The sequence below is a fragment of the Panthera onca genome, chromosome A2 (assembly GCF_046562875.1).
Source record: "Panthera onca isolate mPanOnc1 chromosome A2, mPanOnc1 haplotype 2, whole genome shotgun sequence".
In the NCBI taxonomy this organism is placed as follows: domain Eukaryota; kingdom Metazoa; phylum Chordata; class Mammalia; order Carnivora; family Felidae; genus Panthera; species Panthera onca.
This window is the reverse complement of record NC_138340.1, coordinates 91,960,150-91,981,284: the sequence shown is the minus strand read 5'-3', so window position 1 is coordinate 91,981,284 and position 21,135 is coordinate 91,960,150. Positions and strand designations below refer to the sequence as shown.

The window sequence follows — 21,135 nt, the reverse complement described above, 5'->3', positions numbered from 1 at the left end:
TGGTTTGAGGGTTCAAGCCCCACTTTGGGCTCTGTGCTGACAGCTCAAAGCTTGGAGCCTTCTTTGGATTCTGTGTCTCCCTGTTTCTCTGCCCCTCCCGTGCTAGTGTTCTCTCTCTGTCTCTCAAAAATAAATAAACATTAATTTTTTTTTTAAAAAAGAAAAGAGGATTTCAAAGAGCTATTTACACAGCCATGTTCATCGCAGAATTATTTGCAATAACCAAGATGCAGAAGCAACCCAAATGTCCATCTATGTATGAATGAATTTAAAATGTGGCATATAAACTCATCTTTGACAAAGCAGGAAAGAACATCCAATGGAAAAAAGACAGTCTCTTTAACAAATGGTGCTGGGAGAACTGGACAGCAACATGCAGAAGGTTGAAACTAGACCACTTTCTCACACCATTCACAAAAATAAACTCAAAATGGATAAAGGACCTGAATGTGAGACAGGAAACCATCAAAACCTTAGAGGAGAAAGCAGGAAAAGACCTCTCTGACCTCAGCCGTAGCAATCTCTTACTCGGCACATCCCCAAAGGCAAGGGAATTAAAAGCAAAAGTGAATTACTGGGACCTTATGAAGATAAAAAGCTTCTGCACAGCAAAGGAAACAACCAACAAAACTAAAAGGCAACCAACGGAATGGGAAAAGATATTTGCAAATGACACATCGGACAAAGGGCTAGTATCCAAAATCTATAAAGAGCTCATCAAACTCCACACCCGAAAAACAAATAACCCAGTGAAGAAATGGGCAGAAAACATGAATAGACACTTCTCTAAAGAAGACATCCGGATGGCCAACAGGCACATGAAAAGATGTTCAACGTCGCTCCTTATCAGGGAAATACAAATCAAAACCACACTCAGATACCACCTCACGCCAGTCAGAGTGGCCAAAATGAAGAAATCAGGAGACTATAGATGCTGGAGAGGATGTGGAGAAACAGGAACCCTCTTGCACTGTTGGTGGGAATGCAAATTGGTGCAGCCGCTCTGGAAAGCAGTGTGGAGGTTCCTCAGAAAATTAAAAATAGACCTACCCTATGACCCAGCAATAGCACTGCTAGGAATTTATCCAAGGGATACAGGAGTACTGATGCATAGGGGCACCTGTACCCCAATGTTTATAGCGGCACTCTCAACAATAGCCAAATTATGGAAAGAGCCTAAATGTCCATCAACTGATGAATGGATAAAGAAATTGTGGTTTATATACACAATGGAATACTACGTGGCAATGAGAAAAAATGAAATATGGCCCTTTGTAGCAACATGGATGGAACTGGAGAGTGTGATGCTAAGTGAAATAAGCCATACAGAGAAAGACAGATACCATATGGTTTCACTCTTATGTGGATCCTGAGAAACATAACAGAAACCCATGGGGGAGGGGAAGGAAAAAAAAAAAAAAAAGAGGTTAGAGTGGGAGAGAGCCAAAGCATTAGAGACTGTTAAAAACTGAGAACAAACTGAGGGTTGATGGGGGGTGGGAGGGAGGGCAGGGTGGGAGGGAGGGCAGAGTGGGTGATGGGTATTGAGGAGGGCACTTTTTGGGATGAGCACTGGGTGTTGTATGGAAACCAATTTGACAGTAAATTTCATATATTAAAAAATAAAAAAAAAAAAAAAAAAAAAAGAACTTGGAAAAAAAAAAAATAAAATAAAATAAAATGTGGCATATACATGTAATAGAGTTTTATCCAGACTTAAAAAGAAGGAAATCGTGTCATATGCTACAACATGGATAAATTTCAAGGACATTATGCTAGGTGAAATAAGCCAATCACAAAAAGACAAATACTTCAAATGATTGTAATTATTGAGGTAATTACAATCATTATTGTAATTATTGAGGTATCTGAGATAATCAATCTCATAGAAACAAACAATGCTGGTTTTGAGGGGCTGGAAGAAGGAGCAAATGGGGAGTAGATGTTAATAGGTACAGATTTTCAGTCACACAGGATGAAAAGTCCTAGAGACCTGCTGTATAACACTACGCATATAGTTAACAACACTGTATTGTACACTTAAACATTTGTTAAGAGGGTAGATCTCCTGTTCATTGTTCTTACCACACAAAAGGAAAAAAATAAGAAAAAAGAAAACTCCGCGGAGGCCAAAGACTCAAAAATTGCCTAATCTACCTCGATAATAGCTTTGGAATTTGAAAACAGTAATCTACTTCCTAAATCAAACATTAAACAAAGTTTATTTGATAGGTAACAACAGGGACTATTAAAGTTGTTCTCACAACTCAGGACTTATCATCTTTGGAGTTTGAACAGCCAAAAAGAGGACTTGGAAGACAGTTATACATTAGAAGAAAACAATGACCCTAGTGGGAACACAGCCCGGAAACTTGGAATGGAGGAACCCTGTCCACCGTGGTGAACAGCACGTCACCACACTCAACAGGTGTTCCAACATTTGTTAAATGTTTATGACTCAATTTTTCAGTGCAGCCTCCGTAGCAAATAATGTGAATGTTGCTCATCAGTGCATTTCTTAAAACGTTCAAATTCAGAAAAACATTCACGACTGAAATGACATGAAACCAAACCAAAAAAAAAAAAAAAAAAAAAAAAAAAAAAAAATCTCACACCTGAATTGCTCACCTCAGACTGTTCAACGAGGGTGAAAAGAAAAATGCATGAAGAGAACCATTTCCTGAATCTGCCTAAAAGAATAGTTCTAACCTTTCACCTTCCTGAATATTTACCAGGGCACTCTTAGCTTGCCCTAAACTTTTCTTGTACACAAAGTGGCTGAGTAATTTTGGAGAAGGGGGATTGTTTCGCCTGAATCATCAAGATAATTCAAACAACTCATTTTCTAAGAACCTGGGCGGGGTTGCCTTGCCAGTCAATGCCCTCCGTCCTCCCCAGGCCATATGACACCCAGCTTAACCAAGAGCTGACCGCGTCCCCTAGCAAGAAAACAGGCCGGTGTTCAGTGAAATGTGCAACCGCAAACCAAAGGCTCGCTTGCACACAGTTCCTGAAGTTTATTCCTGTTTTCCAAGGGCGTTTTCTCATTTTGATTTTCCAACGTCTCCTTCCCTCACAGGCATCTAAGAACTGTCCTAATGCATCCAGCTCCTTCCCTGCAAAACTGCACTCCGCTTAGAGCCGAGCGGCCCAGACTAACGAAGTTGGTTAAAATGTTCAAAAGTATCAGAATATAGCCGAGTTAGGAAGAAATAAAGAACCCCCGAGGCACCGTACTGGTGTTGGAATGTGCCATTCGTTTCGCAGGGAGGAATGCCACCGGCGTGAACTGCGTCGCAGGTCCCAGGCACTTGCGGGAACCTGGCTTGGGCGCGACCCCGGCACAGGAAGCGCGGAGCCACGCGGTGCGCACGCAGAGGGCTGAGGCGGGAGCCGAGCGCCGAGCGGGAGGGGGCTCCGGCGCGCGTCCCCCGCCGCCCGCGTGGTGCGTTCCGGGGCGGCCCCGGCGGGAGGGTGAGGGCGGTGGCGGTGGCGGCGGCGGCGGCGCAGTCTGCACCATGGCGTACCCCGGGCACCCTGGCGCCGGCGGCGGGTACTACCCAGGCGGGGTAAGTGCAGCCCGCGCGGGCTGGTGGCCCGGGCGCAACCCTGGGACACCGCGGACGCCGAGAGGCCACGCTGGGCCACTCCGCCGGGGCGGCTCCGCGGGCGCCTCCCGCCCCCACCCCGGGCTTCTCCCTGCCCGCTGCCTCGCCCCAGGCCGCTGCCCTTCGGCCTCATCCTGGGGCTCCCTCCTTCTCCGCGTCCCTTCGCCCTGCGGGTGGCTGCGTGGGGCCGAGGCGCGGGTGGGCTTTGATCCAAGAAGCCCACCCTGTGACTTTGGGACACGCGGCGTGAAATTGTGTAAATTCGCTTCCTTCCCCTCCGGGTTTCCCCTGAGAGCAACAGCCATTTTAATCTCGAATGGCCCTGGGATCCACCTCCCATCTTTAAAAGAAAGTGGGATTAAAAGAGAAGTTGGGGAAAGACCGCTAGAGTAAAAGCCTTCCGGGAGGAAGGCCGCCTCGCCGGGCGCCTGGGATGTGCGTCGTCGTGGGAACTGTTTCTGAAAAGGAATGTTCCTTCGCCGCGCCTCCTCGCCCAGGTGCTCGCCGCCAAATAGCCTAACCGAGACACCTAAGCACGGCCTAGGCTACACCTGTCTCAAAATGCTTCAAAACACCATAATCGTTGTAAAAGGAAAAGGAAGACAATTCCGAGCTCTGCCCTTAAGTTGCTTGCCTAGGCTGCATTTAATCTAACCTGCAGGTTAATTGGGATTTTGAAAGTTGCTTCGCTCATGCAGATGTCACTATTCGGGACATCTCATTTTGGTCCAAGCTGCCAGTTTTTACATTGTGATGGAGCGGGAATGAAAGAAAAGGGGTGGGATGATTGCAGTTAGAGCGTGCTGGTGGTGGGGAGGTGAACCATGGATGTGAAGGGCCGGCATTTGCCTAGCTTTGCACAAAGGCATTCAGTGGTGAAAGAATAACACTGGATTCAGTGGGATGATGCTTTTGTGTTTGTTGTTTTACAGTATGGAGGGGCTCCCGGAGGGCCTGCGTTTCCCGGACAAACTCAGGATCCGCTGTATGGTTACTTTGCTGCTGTAGCAGGACAGGTTAGCTTTTTCCGTTAATATTAAAGAATTGTCAGAGTCTTCATTTGTATTAGCTGTTGTTAGAGTGGCATGGAAAAAAGAACTCTCCTCTGGAAAAGAATCCCTTTGCTTGTGGAAAGAAAAGAAGAGAGAAAGAATGAAGTTTATAGTCAGTTACTTATTTCTGCATATTCAGAACAAATTAGGACAAAGTGTTACCTGTATTTATGTTAGTTCACTTCAAGACTAAATTTGTGATTGAATTAATGCCAGAACGAACAGAATAAAGGGCAATAAATATACTGTGAGGATCTGTAAAGTAGAAAGATGTTTTTAGAACGATGAATTGTCAGGGTCCATGGTGGTTTACAGAGAATAAATTCCAGATCTGGTGAACACAAACCCTTGTTAGTACGGTTTACAGACATGTGCCAGTAATCATGCAGTCAGATTCTAATGGTCGCTTTCTTTGGATTGAATTTGTTAATCAATTACCCCCTGAGGAAATAGATACTTATGTTAAAAACTTACCAGCTTCAACATAAGAAAGTTACTTACTATTCCCTTACTACCAGGAAGTGAATCTTGTGCACAGTACTTTCTCTTTGATGCTGATGCTGTTACTAGGTCAGCTCTTCCATGTCCGTATAAGGTGTTGTGGCTTGTTGACCCAGAGAGAGAATTAAGGTGGGCTCCTGGAGACCTTTGACTTCTCTATATTATGTGGTAGGACAGGCGGTGGTGTACATTGAGGAAGGACGCTTCCCTAGTTCACCACGCCACTGTGTATGGTAAATTCACTGCTGGTAGAACCCAGTCCTCTCCAGAAGGGATGTTTGCTCTTTTGTCTTGGCATTTACCTTTGTTTTGATCAAAAGCAAGAAACAGCACAGTCTTAATGTGAAGAAGCTGTAGAATATTATGGGATAAAAATTCAAGACCGCCTTGCAGAAAAGCATTCTAAGAACTATAGCTCAAGAAATTGAATGGAAAATTGAGTCCAAAACCGAAAGAGCATCCATTTAAGTATCTGCTTAATCGGTTAATGATCTGTATCTCTGAAACCACAAGACAGGGCAAAGCTCAAGACTTGTGTTCTTAGATTGCCTGTGCCTCCAGCCCTGTAAGTGACCCCACCTGCTTCGCTTGCAGCAGACTGGGCCTACACCTACATCAGCATAGCCATTGTCTTTCAAATTATTGATCCTGCTCTGCACTTAGAAGTTACAATCCTCATGGACGTGAGGGATTTAGGTATTTTATTTTTAAATCCCTAAAAACAACATATATCTAGTTGTGAACTTGGTTAGCCAATAAATAGGCACTGGGAACCTGTATCTTCCAGATATAATTGTAGTTCTGAAAAAAACCATTCACCTCATCATAAACCAAGGGATCACAAAGGCCTCTGTTTTATCCAGACTTTATTCATGGATGTTAGCTTTGTATGCTGCTATGCCTTTACCACCCCCGCCCCCCACAAAAAAATAGCTAGAAAGAGGAATAAGACTTTAAAGCAACTATATAAATAATTTTAAATGCTTAAATGGCAGTTTCCTAGCTCAGACTAAAAGAAGAGTAGTTCAAGACAGAAACTAATTTCATTCACACATTAAAAAAAAAACTTGTGTATCAGAAGAAGAAACTGAATTTACCTCAGTGTTTCATTAAAAAGACCAACCTTCCACTTGAAAATTTAATCCCAAATCTAATTGAGGAACTTAGAGGAATGATAAGAAGATAATGTTTATACTAAAGTAGAGGTGTAAGCAGCTTTCCAACCTTGTGAATTCGTATGTAATAATTATTTAAAATAGAGTCTGAAATTGAATGCCCACTTAAGTATCACGAAATGTATTTTGTTTGTTTATGGCCCTAAGTATGCATTTGTGGAAGAGGACTTAACTGTTTGTTTTTCTTTCATTATTATTTTTGAAAGTAGAATTGGGAAAGGAATGCCTATGTTTGGAAGGCATTCTTTTTTCCAAAAAATAAAAAAGGTCTTACGCATGAAAATGCTCATTTTCTTTGTCATTGCTAAAATAATATACTGAAAGTGAACAAAGAACTAGAACGTACAAATCATTATTGTAATTTGTCTTCCTATTTTTTTTTTTTTTTTTTTCAAAAGGATGGGCAGATAGATGCTGATGAATTGCAGAGATGTCTGACACAGTCAGGCATTGCTGGAGGATACAAACGTAAGTTGACAATCCCACAGTACTCTTCTGTTTCGTATTTTAACTTCCTTATGATTATAGCCTCCAAGGAAATTGAGCTTTTCTGATCCAGCATAATTTAGAATTTCAAAAGCTAATTTTGGTTGTTTATTATCACAAAATGTGAATTTGAAAACAGCTGTTAATAAATCATTCTACACTACCTGCCCGTTTAGCGGGTCCATTGGATTTGGAACCTTTGGAAGCAATGAGATGGGCAGCGTGGTCTCCTTCACAGAGGACTAGGTGAGGTGCTGAAATGAAATCTGCTAGGTCAGGTGTCATTAATGACAGGAGCTAACATTTACAACTGACCATTTGCCAAGAGTTGACTGCCCTGAGGCTGATGGCACTTAGGACTTTGAGTGCCTGGTCCTGTGCAGCTGCTCCCCAAATGGCCTGTCCTGCAGTCCCTAGTTCTGAGTGGTCAGTCCTGTCCCACGTTCCCCGCAGTGGCTGGTCCCCACCCCTGGTGCTCAGGAAACCGGTTCTGCATTCATGGGCTCTGAGCATGCTGCTGGCAACATGAGTGCTTGCCATGACATCCCCCAGGTCTTTCTTCATTTCTCTTTCTGCTTCAGAGAGTGTGGGCAGGCTATGTTGGAAGTGCCCTTCCTAATTTCTTAACTCTTTGCACTAGTCTTCCTTCTGGCCTCGTCCTCAGTTCTGCCACCTTATAATTCAGTGCTTACACCACCTTCCTGCCTTTTGAAAGAGCTCTTTGCCACGAGCTACAGATGGGGAATGATCACAGAAGTACTGCATCTTATCAGTGCCTCTCAACCTCCCATGTACATCCCACTTGCTTCTTTTCCAATCAGATCCTGACCCTGACAGATCCATAAGGTAGAAAGTAGTGTCTTGACTTGCTAACTTCTTTGCCTGTTGTTAATGGGGACAAAACATCAAATCAGAGCCTTAGCTGTTGGTAAATTGTGAATTAAAATGCTCAAACTACAGGGGTGCCTGAGTGGCTCAGTTGGTTAAACGTCTGACTCTTGGTTTTGGCTCAGGTCATGATCTGTTGGTTTGTGAGTTCGAGCCCTGCATCAGGTTCTGCGCTGACAGTGCAGAGCCTGCTTGGAATTCTCTCTCTTTGCCCCTACTGCGTGATCTGTCTCTCTCAAAATAAATAAATAAACTTTAAAAATAAAATGCTCGAACTAGAAGTCACACATGAAGATTTATGGTCGCATTTTCTTTGACTGTTTGACATGGCATATTTACTAGATGGCTCTCTTCTTAAACTATTTGCATTTCTATTTTTATCCTTTGTATTATATGACTTAAGTATCCTATTAATATTTCCTAGTTGGAGGAATTAATATGAAAGAGGAACCGTTTGCATTTCTCATTTAATCTGGTCCTAAACAAAAGAAGCACTTTCTAGATTTGGGAATTTTTTTTTTTTTTTTTTAAGTGTTGTAGGGAATACATTTAAAGTGTTAAATGTTAACCTCAAGCAGTTGGGGCTAGTGAACATAGCAGGTTTAATAGGGTTTATGAAAGTGAGCTGTGTAGCAACATAAACTATTACTCTGTACCCTTTCAGTAGAAGAGGTGTGGCAGGTTTTAAAATCTGACTAACAAATGGGCTGTATATCCTGGGAGAACAGTCCTTTTAAAAATTTCATATGAGGAGGCGCCTGGGTGGCTCTTGTCAGTTAAGCGTCCGACTCTTGGTTTCAGCTCAGGTCATGATCTCATGGTTCGTGGGTTTGAGCTGTGCATAGTTTCTGTGCTGATAGTGCAGAGCCTGCTTGGAATTCTCTCTCCCTCTCTCTCTGCCCCTCCCCTGTTCATGTTCTCACTCTCTCTCAAAATAAATAAACTTAAAAAAAATTTTTTTTAAATTTCGTGTGAGAAAATCATGTTTAGTGATGGCCGTAGAGCAGTGAGTTATAGGGAAGACATTTCCTGAGTCATCAGAGCCATGTGATTGAATTAATTTGCTTACCATCGTCTGGTTGTGGAGGCTGTAATAAATCACAAAACCATCCTGCTTGTGAAGTGTCACAGTGAGTTTCATGATACAGAAATTGTACAGCCATTGGTGTTTTTTAAACCCAGCTTCCAAACCAAAAAGTACAGGTGGAGGTGGAATGAGGAACAGAGAGTATTCCAGCCTAGTTCCTACAGTCATCTTCTCTAGCTTAAAAGGAACCGGTCATACTCAGAAGTGGAGTTGATAAGAAACATTGCTCTAGTCTGTAAGATAGTAATTCAACTTCTTTTTTTTCCCCTTGAGTGTAGCCGTTACTCTATGGTAAGGCTGAGAGAAACAACTGAAGGTAATGTTTTCCTGCTAGGTCCATTACATTTTGGATTTCTACTAGAAGAAAAGATGTATGAGGCATTTTAGTAGAATGAACAGGAGAAGGGAGAGAGTAAAAATAAAATTATCAAAGACTCTTGAAGCTATTTAAAATAGAATAGCACTAGTATTTCTTGGGACACCTAGGTGGCACAGTAGGTTAAGCGTCCAACTCTTGGTTTCGGCTCGGGTCATGATCTCACAGTTCGTGAGTTTGAGCCCCATGTAGGGCTCTGCACTTAACAGCACAGAGCCTGCTTTGGATTCCCTTGTCTCCCTCTTTCTTTGCCTCTCCCCTGCTCACACGTGCTGGGTGTGCACGTGTGCTCTCAAAGTAAATTTTAATAAATAAAAGCAAACTATTTCTGGAGAAAAATAAAATTAAAATTGAGCAAGAGATGTCCCTACCCAAACTTCTGTGACATCAGTGTTCTAGTTCATTAGAACTGTCTGGAATAGTGAATTTTCTCTCATTCACTTTTGTTCCCTGCCCATCACATTCCCTCTTTTAAACCCTTCTCACAAAAGATGACCAGATTTTTGGGCTTCCTGACACATCCTCTAACCTGTTAGTTTCTTCTTCTAAAATTCTTTGGTAGCTCCTTGGTACCTGTAAAACAAAACCTAAACCCTTAGTAGGAATTCAAGATCTTCTAATGTAGCCTCATCAAGCCTCCCACTTACTTTGCTTGGCCTGAACTTTCCTGATACACTTTGCTTATGCTGGTCCATAGCACTACTTAACTGTCCCCAAATGTCCCTCATCTTTCCTGTCATTCAAGGCTTGACTTAAATGCTGCTGCTTCTGTGAAGTGCTTCTTAGTAGGAAGGAGCCTCCTGCTCCTCAGTACTTCCTGGTACTGCTTACTGTCTCCATTATGGTTCACCACTCTCTACCTTGATTAGAGTTGCATGCATGCATGACTTCTCTTTTCCTTAGACTGTCAGCTAGGGCAGGATCCAGTTTTTAATTTGTATCTCCAATGTTCTTGGTATCCTGGACCCTGTACATAATGAGTACTTAACAGGCATTTGTTGAATTAATGAGTATGGAAGATTTCCTAAAATGGAGAAAGCATAGCTCTGTACCCTTATTGGTATTTTGACTTATGATTTGTCTTAAGGTATTATATAGTCCTTTTAAGTATCCGTAAAAATGAGATTTTATTTTTAAAAACCTATCCTGCGTATACTGGTTGAGGGGAGTGTATAGCTGTCTACACAGGGATGAGGGGTCCTATCTATTCAGCTGTCTAACCAACACATTTTAATGGATACCATCACGTGCAAGGTGCCAGGCTGTGCACCCACAAGTGGTGCCTGTGGGACACAATGAAAAGTGCTGGGATAAGTGAAGTAGAGAGGCTGTGGGCCCACATAGGAGAGGCACATAACCCAGAAAGTGGTCAGGAAAGTTTTCCTTGCAGAACTGATGCCAAACTGAGGAGAAATGAAAGTCAAGCGAAACCAGGCAGATCAAGAAGTGAGAGGGATAAAGGGCAGTTGTGCCCCAGGCAGATAGAACAGCATGTACTAAAGACCCACAGGTAAGGGGAAACATGTGCATGTGCAGTCAAAGAACTGGGAGAAATTGGTCGTGAAGATGGAATGTGAACGTTGAATAAAGAGCAGGAAATTAGCTGGACTGGGAACATATGCATATGACTTCATATGCCACTTAGGTGCTTGGACTTCATCCTGACAGCAGTGCAACATGTCTACTGGGTTTTGTATAGAAGAGCACGTACTGTTCTGGATGTAGCATAAAAACCAAATTGCGGGGCATGGGTATGGGGGGTGTGGAGCACGGGGAGTCAGGGACACCTGTTAGGTGGCCATTGGAGTCATCAGGTGAGTAAAATACTTCCTAAACCAGGGAAGTGATTGTGGAACTGGAAATGGATAGGTCCTAAAGCAATTTAGAAGGCGATTGAGGGGCGCCTGGGTGGTTCAGTCGGTTGAGCATCCGACTTCAGCTCAGGTCATGATCTCGCAGTTTGTGAGTTTGATCCCCACATCATGCTCTGTGCTGACAGCTCAGAACCTGCTTCAGATTCTGTGCCTCCCTCTCTCTCTCTGCCTCTTCCCACCTTGTGCTCTGTCTCTCTCTCTCAAAAATAAACATTAAAAAAAGAAGAAGAAGAAGGTGATTGAATATCAGGGGACAGGGAACTGGGGACACTCCCTGGTTTCTGGCTTGGGTGACTGAGTGGATGGAGATGTTACTTGTAGCTCTTGGGACACAGGGAAGCTGTCTGCCTTACAGCCCCTCAAAATCCTTGACTTAAAGTCAGACACAAGTGGATCTGCCTCTTGGTTGACAGGCCCTCTAGAGCATTGGTTCCTAAACTTGAGCTGTGTCAGCATCACTGGATTGCTGAGCCCTGTCCTAGAATTTTTCATTTAGAAGGTCTGAGGTAAGACCGGAGAATTTGCATCTGGAACAAGCTTCCAGAAGATTCAGGTGGTCCAGGTCCACCAGCTGTTTTTATGTGAAAATAAATCACCTGGGGATCTTATTTAAATGCAGATTCTGATATTTTTGGTGTAGGTTAAAGGCCGAGATTCTGTAATTCTAAAAGGTCCCAGATGATGTTAACATGGCTGGTCCAGGAATCACACTTTGAGAAGAACAGTGGTCTCAACCTTGGCTGCTCACTGGAATCATTGAGAAGCTTTAAAAAAAAACAGTCATGCCTTGGTTCCATGCTCAGGGATTCTCATTTAATTGCTCTGTGGTGATGGTGACAATACTGTATTATATACTAGAAAATAGCTGAGAGAGTTGATCTTAAAAGTTCTCATCACACAGACGAAAAAGTTAACTATGTGAAGTGATGGATGTGTTAAATAACCTAATTATGGTTATCATTCTGCAGTATGTGCATATATGAGATCATTACATTATACACCTTAAACTTACAGAATGTTATTTGTTAATTATATCTCCGTAATGCTGAGGGGAAAAAAAAAACTGTTCTGTGGTGCAGCCCCAGTACTAGGATCTTTTAAAGCTTCTGGGTGATTCTGATAAGCACCCGGGATTGAAAACCAGTGGTCTAGATCAGAGAGACTTCGTGCCTCCACACAACTTAAAAGTCAAAATGAAGAATCAACCAACTCTTTCTCAAAAGTGTGTAGAAGCGTTGCTTCCTGTCACCTCAGAGACCTGTATCTGTGGATTAGATGGAGTTTGAAGGGCCAAAACAGAGATAGTCCTCCACCTTTTATTTCATGTTCCAGAGTATGCCAAACACAGGAATCTGTTAAAAGTGGAAAATTTATAGTTTATACTGTTTGGAAACACTACAGTACTGAGAGTTAGCTCAGATGTATTTGAAATTCAGTTTGTTGGAGATAAAAATGAAGCTAGCAAGAGCTGTAAAAATGTTAGTTCTGTGTGCCTCTCAACAAACTTGCAGAATTTATGCCAGCTTTGCCCACCTGACCTTTGTCCCTTCTGCCTTCTAGCCTTCTAGCTTCTTTGTAACTATATATTTCCCCAGTCATTGATTCTCATGAACAGAATGGAAGATGCAAGGAATTTTTTCTTTATATTTGCTAATGCTTAGGTAGGTCATCAGTAGGCCCATTAACTAGTAAATATATTCTAGTGTGTTTTTCTAAGTGTCGTATAGAAATGTCCTCAGAATATATTCAAGCTGTACAAAAACTCAAAAGGCTTCCAAATCGTGGTCATCACTGAATTGGTCATTGTATCGTATTCCAGAGTGCTCTTACTTAACACTATTCTAGCAAGCATATTTATCTGGTTTCGTATATAAACTTACTGTATATAAAAAGGTGTCATAAGCTATATGAGGTAGGAGGTAATTCATTGTGTGACATTAAAGGGGAAAGAAAGGTAAACAAATGAACTAGTGACACAGAACAAACAAAACCAGCAAATGATAGTCAGGAGTAGAAATGTGGTAACCCTATCTTCCCACTTACCATGGTGAATATAATACATTATGGTTCATTATGGTGAATTAAACTCACTATATTACAGTTTCACAGGCAAAAAAGTATATAAAACTTTTTTAAAAAGACTATATTAGCAGCACTTGAGTGGCTCAATTGGCTAAGTGTCCGACTTCGGCTCAAGTCATGATCTCACAGTTCGTGGGGTCGAGCCCCGTGTTAGGCTCTGTGCTGATAGCTCAGAGCCTGGAGTGTGTTTCAGATTCTGTGTCTTCCTCTCTCTGCCCTTCCCCCGCTTGTGCTCTGGCTCTCTCTGTCTCTCAAAAATAAATAAATGGTAAAAAAAAAATTTTTTTAAGACTGTATTATAGAAAATGTATGCCTATCTAAGAACAGAGATAATTATTATGAACTTCCATGCACCTGTCACCCAGCTTCAACAGTTACCAGTGTGTTGTTATTCTTAGTTCATGTGTAATCCTGTCTGTTTTCTTTTGAAGCTCATTCCAGATATCTTAACATTCATTTCATCTACAAATAACTTCAGTATATACGTTTCTAAAAGATAAGGACATTTCCCTCACCAACTTCAAAGCCATTATCATACCTAAAAATATTAATAGTACAATGCAATACTTTTTTTAAAAGATTTCTATTAAAGTTATTAAAATCAAATTTGGGTTCTGCAAGGAATCCCCTCTATCTGGAAAAAATCTGCTTCAAAACTCCCATGTTGTTTAGCATATAAAAATAAGATTGTGTAAATAAATAGTCATTTTCCTAATTAGAATTTGAATGTATGCAATATAATGTGAATTTTTGAAACTATTATGTGCTTTTTTTGATTTAACAGCTTTTAACCTGGAGACTTGTCGGCTTATGGTGTCAATGCTGGATGTATCCTTTACTTTGATTGATGTCTAGAGTGTTTTTTTCTGATCAACCTCCCCCCCCCAAAAAAAAAAATTCTTCCTAAAAGAATTTATCTAGGAATTAATACCCAGTAAACACAAGGTGACAGATGACCACAAAAAAAGTTTTCTGAAATCATTAGCTTTTAAGATGTAGTTTGGTGTGAAAAAGGAAAGGAGCTCAGTAAATAGAATGTTGGTTCCTCAAGAATTCAAGGAAGCATCAGAGAACACCTATAGAAATCAGAGTGGTCTGGCAAGGTTTTTTGCTTTAACAGTGAGCTATGCATGATTCATACCTGACCTTCAGGCGGTGGAATTTCTCACATCACAGTTACTGCACTCAGGTTAGCTAGTGGTGACCCTGCAGTGCCTTTCATCCCACCTCATTTTCCAAAAGTGAAAACCCTGGGTCTGGAAGGGCCCAGCAAAGGAATGTTAAAGCCAAGACCCCAGGACCCTAGCAGCATCGCCTGGGGCGCCCAGAAAGTGTGGCACAGTTCCAGGAACTCTGTTTTTTACCTGTGGCTCACAGTGGCCACATTATTTCATTGTAATCACCTCACATAGATTATCTTTTTCCCACAGTGGAAATACGTACTCAGCTTTTCTCCCTAGGCCCTTTTTATTATCTCATTGGAGTATGTTTTTATTATATCACACTAAGAAGAACATACAACATTTTTAACCTTTTTAGCAGAAAGATCATTATATTCCCTTATCCTTGATCTTGAATCGTTACAAAATGTTGCAAAATAAAGATACTCTAATCCTTGATTATAATTCAGAGAGATATGTCAGGCACAATGGGTTTCAATGAATTTAAAGAACTCTGGGCCGTGCTGAACGGCTGGAGACAACACTTCACCAGTTTTGACAGTGACAGGAGTGGAACAGTGGACCCTCAAGAACTGCAGAAGGCCCTAACCACAATGGGTGGGTATGGCTAACTCGAGCCACCTGGTCGGCATAATTCTGTGTTAATTTCTAAGACTAAGTGCTATGGGAAGGCAGTTTCTGATTTCTAGAAGAAGTGTATATTCATAATTACATGATACACACATAGTTGCTAGTGTGTATTCATAATTAAAATGAGTGTGCCCCCAGTCTGAAAAAAATTGTGCTTGATTATTTTCAACGGTCTTCTTGTAATCCTTTCACGTTTTTTTCACCGGGTGATTTTCTTTCCTTCAGGATTTCGGTTGAGTCCCCAAGCTGTGAATTCAATTGCAAAACGATACAGCACCAATGGGAAGATCACCTTTGATGACTACATCGCCTGCTGTGTGAAACTGCGAGCTCTGACAGGTGTGTTCTTTTAGATGGTGTCTCTCCAAGGGCCAAGAAGACACAACTTGCATGACATTTCATTTTCAGTGTTCTGAACTTTTGTCCCTGATCACTCTTTCCACCCCCCCTCATTTCAATGGCTTTTTTAACACTGCTATTGAACCTATGTAGCAGAGTAATTGTGTTTTTTGTTTTCAGAAATTCTTTCAGATTAGTGGTAATCTGCCATTAAAATAATCTTAACTTTCACAAAATATTCCAAAATATGATAAGCTAATTTGTGCACTTTTGATCAGAGTATGAGTAGTATTCTGTGATTTCTCCCTATAATGTAAATATGTGAAGAGAGTAAAATTACTCATTTGTAGCTCTCTTTCCTAAGTCCTCTTGTTGGAAAGTAATTTTAAATGGTAGTCATTTAAATGGTAGTGATATTAAATGGTAGAACGTACTTCTTAGATGAGGCTATATTAGTAATCTCTACTTTTCTATCCCCTCTTTCTTTTGTATATTTTTGTTGTTCCAGTCTTCTCTTTAGTCTTTTTTACTCTTTTTAAAATGTGGTTTTGTAATTTTTTTTTTTTTTTTTGCATCCTAACAAAAATTTGAGGTCAGTTTTTTTAATTTAAATTCAAGTTAGTTAACTTACAGTGTAGTAGTAGTTTCAGGAGAATTTAGTGACTCATCACTTACATAGGACACCCAGTGTTCATCCCAACAAGTGCCCTCCTTAATGCCCATCACTCATTTAGCCCATTCCCCCTACCCATCTCTCCTCCAGCAACTCTCAGTTCTCCGTATTTAAGAGTCTCATGGTTTGCCTCCCTCTCTGTTTTTTTCTTATTTTTCCTTCCTTTCCCCTATGTTCATCTGTTGTGTTTCTTAAATTCCACATATGTGTAAAATCATATTACATTTGTCTTTCTCTGACTTTTTCACTTAGCATAATATACTCTAGTTCCATCCACGTTGCAGGTAGCAAGATTTCATTCTTTTTGATTATTAAAGTAAATTCTTTTCAATAGCACAGAGCTCAGATAGGTGAAATATTTTATTACAGCCCGTTTGTCATATTAGGGACTCCCATCTATCCATTTCCTAATTAAACATTATCTATGTTATTAACAAGTTTGAAATTCTGTGTTTTCATCACAATTAAGTAATGGCCTTGGAGGTCACATGGCTTTCAATGACTTTGGGATAAGATGCTTTCTTCCAGCTGCACATTGAGAAAGACAGTTGACTAACTTCTACATTGTTGTATTACTTTGTTGTTTATTAAATTTATTCATGTTCATTGTAGTTGGCTTCTTTGCTGTGGTCTTTTGTTTATGTTAGCTGGTTTTACAACTCACATGTTTCTACAGTTTGAACCCAATGCCAAAATAAGTAACTATTGTGATTTCAGATGTTACAAAAATAACCATAAATTTTACTGTGGTGTTTTACAGACAGCTTTCGAAGACGGGATACTGCTCAGCAAGGTGTTGTGAATTTCCCATATGATGATGTAAGTCTCCGTAAATTCACAATTGGGCATCCCTTTTGAAGTTAGCCATTAAGAGCATCTTAAGGATGCAGAGTAATGAAGGATTAAATGATCAGGAGTTACCGTTCAAAATTTATCAGTTTCATTTATTATTAGTCTTACTCATAGACCACTGTTTGATTCGCATTAAAAGACTTGGTTCAAAGCCCAAATGGTCTCACTTGCTGGTAGGGTCACTTAGGCAGGTTTCTTCATTGCTCCAAGACTATTTGAGGAGAGGAAGTAGTAATGCCTTCTTCCCTGGGCTGTTGTGAGATTTCAATCAGAAATGTCCCTGAAAACACCATGCAGATATTGCTGTTTTTGGCTTCATTGAATAAATATCTCAGTCACTGAGAAGTAAATTTAACAACACCCATGTTCTTCATTGAGGCTATAAAGCACAAACTTAAGCTGCAATTTAAAACAATGTATTTACTAAACAGCCACACTAAATGTGATAGGACAAGGCAAGGCCACGTAACCAATGTGAACATAGCCAGTTGTCATCTCTGATGGCATTAGCTGAATACACATAACTAGGGAGATGCTTAGTTGTTCTTCTATTTTTTGGTCAGCTATGGACTTTAAAAAATTGCTTTCAGAATAGCAGTCACTGTGATAACTGAATGTTCTAAAAAAGGTTTCTCTGCTACAAAATGCAAGGATGCACATATTTTCAGTTTGGCAGCTGCCACAGTTCAGATCATTTAAAAAGGCTTCTGTGTAAGTATGTTTATTTCTTCTGCTTAAAGGTGTGTTTTCATTAGTGTGTATCAGTGTCTCGGGTGACAGTCCTGTCATTCTTTCCAAAGATGGAAAAGCAGCCTATGGAGTGGAAAGTGCATGGACTTTGGCCTCCGATGGGCCCTTAGGAGATTTTAAATGTTCCCTTTTATCTGAAAGTGATCATTAGCTTGGCCTTGTAGGAATGCTGTAGGGATTAGCATACACAGTGCCTCACTGGTGTCGGAAAAGCAGAGTGTTGGTGTTTATGTGAAGCAAATGTTTCACAGCAAATGCTGATGCCTCTCAACTTGGGTTTCTGAATTGCAGAGGAAAGGTCATATATTCCGTTTCTGTGTATACACATACTTGCATGCTAGGATTTATTTGCAATTAAGCAGATTTTAAGGGCATAACCTATTTAAAAGGTGCTGGTGCCAGAGCAGTGGGGTACTACTGTGTAGTTTGGAGGTCCCCAGGTGATTTAACAGTATCAACTGTTATTTCTGAGTGGGTACCTTTTACCATGACCATTACCATTTCTAGAGTCTGAGATATTTGGAATTTAAATATTCGTTATCCATTGAAGTAAAGTCTGCTTTCTGTAAGAAGAGAAACCCACTCGATTTTCTATTAGACTGCTTCCCCTACAAACATGAACCTTTCTGTCTATCATGTACTTTTATTTTAGAAATGGATGTTTCTTGATCCATAATTCAATTTAGGAAAACAAAATGTAAACTGCCGAAAAATAAGCTAGGGTGTACTCAGTGCCACAATGTGCGCAGGGTAACGTGGACTTGGTCTCTCTTTCAGTTTATTCAGTGCGTCATGAGTGTTTAAATCAAGAGGAAGCTGCATGAACATAACCGACATTCCGACCGGAGTCCTCTTTTGCCTTTGCCTTCAGTAACGTGTGTAACTTGCATCACTGCTTTTCCTTAAGGGCCGTCATAAACGTTTATTACTTTATGTACAACTGAAGTTTTTAGTATTGATAATAAATTCTTTGGAATTTTACTAATACAAGATCGGGTCTCTTATACCATTTACAACTTCGTTGAGCCATTGTCAGTGATGCCTTATTTTGTTGCTGAGCCTCTTTTATGTAAATTTCAGCATGCAAAATGTTTAAGGCACATTATGTATTTTTCATTGTAAGATACTTTAAAATCTTCCCATCAGACTATATTGTTCTTATCTTTCCTAGAAGAGATTTTACATGGTATTGAAGGCCTTATGTGTGGAGTATTCTTATCATGTAAATGATTTATACCCTCTTGGATGCAGGGAAAAAAACAACGAAAAACCATGATAATCCATGTCAGGCTTCACCTTAGTGGAAATTTAAGAACAGGCTTTAAGGCTTACACATTTTTGATGGCCACACAATTGGACAGGGAGCATGAGTGATTATTTTCTGCCTTTTAACACCTGTTGAACCATTTGAGTGGCAAATACTATCTGTCACCAAGTTTGTTTGTCATCATCCACCTAGACCTTTATTAACTGCACTTAAAAATCTTGTAAATTATGGACTTAACTATGTAAAAAAAGAAAACTGATGGAAAGAAACCTAAGGGAATATATGAAAATATTAACTATGGTCATTTTTGGCTTATGAGATTCTAGGTGATTTGAATTTCCTTGATAGATTTTAGTATTTTCCAAGTTTTCTATAATGTGTGTGCTTTCCTTCTAAAATCAGAAGATAATTTTTAAAATATTGATAGATCCATTTTGATAGGCCACGCATTCACACTCACATTATAAAATATACACAGAAAAAGGACTGGAAGAGAGGACCAAGATATTGATGTTGCTACCACTGGCAGTCAGGGTCATGAGTTCATTTTCTTCCTTCTTACTATTGTTCCAAATAATCTCTGATAAGCAAGTATTGCATTTATAATGGAAGACTTTTTTTTTTAATTTTTAAACCACGTGCTTTTAAGTAGGATCTGGAGTCCAATACCGGCTGTGTCTCTTCCTGAATATGTAAATTAATCATCTCAGATAATCTCAGAGCCTCAGTTTCCCCATCTTTGCAAAGGAGATTAATACTCCATGGGATAGTTCTGAACATGAAAAAGTGTGTTGGTTTAATAAGCACCAATAAAGTTTCCGTTTCTTGGATTTAAAGCTGGTCTGGTTTGCTCTTTTTTGCGAGAGAGCACAAGAGGTGAAACATGATGCGGTTGGCCTATTTTCTCCCTGCCAGCAGAATATCTGTCTTATTTTAGGGCTCCAGTGTGATAGCTACCATTCAGATGATCAATTATTTGTCACCAATGAGAAAACATTTCTAAGCATCTTCAGCCTCATTTCACTTGGTTATTTTTTCAAATATTGCTAAAGTATATTAAATTTATAAATATTTAGCCTTAAGTGTGTCAAGTATTCACACCTGGACTACATATGTGAGGCAGCCTGCTTTATATTACACAGTGTCTCTAGGTTTCACTCCAGATACACTGTGAGACCATAAACCTTGGCTTGAGCCTGAGCTTTCTAGCAAAGGGCTAAGGAAGGGTCAGAGGACCAGGAGGCAGAGAACTCATTGTTAAAGCCCCAGTGCCTGCTGTTTGATTCAGACTCACTAGGATCCCACGAGGAAGGGATAGTTAAAGGAAATGGTCATTTCCTGGGTGACCCTAATGTGATAAGGAAGAAGGCCTACACTAGCCCAAAGTTACAGACCATGTTTGAACTATCCTCCTGCTCTGGTAAGTCCCACAGGGTGCTGCATCAATCATGGTTCTGAATTTGCTTTTTGGATAAATGCTCAAGTATTGCAAAACCGTGTCTCTTGAAACATTCAATTACTTCAGTTTTAATTATTGATACCTTGTAGCAATCTCCTTATCTCTTCCACTTCTGCTTTCATAGTGTCTTTCCAAAAGTGTGGAGCCTCGTCTTCAGTATGTCCCCACAGTTAGAACGTTTCCTTCCCCTTGACAAATTTGACATATCCATCCGTGTTCTTCAATTACAGCCAAAGTCTTCATTACAAGTGAATCTCGGGTTGCCTTATTCCTATTTTATGTTGGGTTCTGTGTTTCATTCACTATATACTTCCAGTGTAGTCTCACCAATTCTTAAAACTGTTTCTTGATCTGTTCTTCTTAAAAGCATCTAGCTGGAGTATGGTCAAGCTGTGAGCCCGAGCTTGACCACTTCAATTATTTAGAGATGAAGTTCCTCAAAAAATGCCAACTCATCTTTGGAGATCATGTGAGTTAGTCTTGTGTTTCAGGAGATTCATGATTTATAAAGTACCTATATGTAACCAGTTTTGACGCACTCCATTGGAATGTGGCTGCAGAAGCCGGATTTATACCACAGCAGCCCTATGTAATTAATCACAGTCCTCTCTCCCTTTGAGCCAAAGTGGAGGTGAAACTGCATTTCAGCATGATGCTCCAGGTGGTACTGTCTGTCCATGAGAGGCACGTGAGCTAAAACTTGTGCTATCCCAACTAGACTTTGCTTTTGCTCACCTGAGTGTGTTACTGTTTCAGTGTTCATCTGAATTCTTCTATGCCTAAAATATTACAAATACAAGAAATGGAGCTATATGTAATCCTAAATTTTTTTAATCTAATAAACATACAAACTCT

At 40.5% G+C, this 21,135-nt stretch overlaps 1 protein-coding gene across 1 annotated transcript; it reads left to right on the top strand.

Annotated features, from left to right (window-relative positions):
* The first annotated feature begins 3,430 nt into the window (after positions 1–3,430).
* Positions 3,431–19,657, top strand: SRI (sorcin). The gene is made up of 8 exons (XM_060632423.3): positions 3,431–3,569; positions 4,541–4,624; positions 6,735–6,804; positions 13,914–13,957; positions 14,760–14,907; positions 15,166–15,279; positions 16,713–16,771; positions 18,332–19,657. The coding sequence occupies exons 1-8, from the start codon at positions 3,519–3,521 to the stop codon at positions 18,356–18,358; spliced, it is 597 nt and encodes a 198-aa protein (XP_060488406.1). The 5' UTR covers positions 3,431–3,518; the 3' UTR covers positions 18,359–19,657.
* Positions 19,658–21,135: the final 1,478 nt, after the last annotated feature.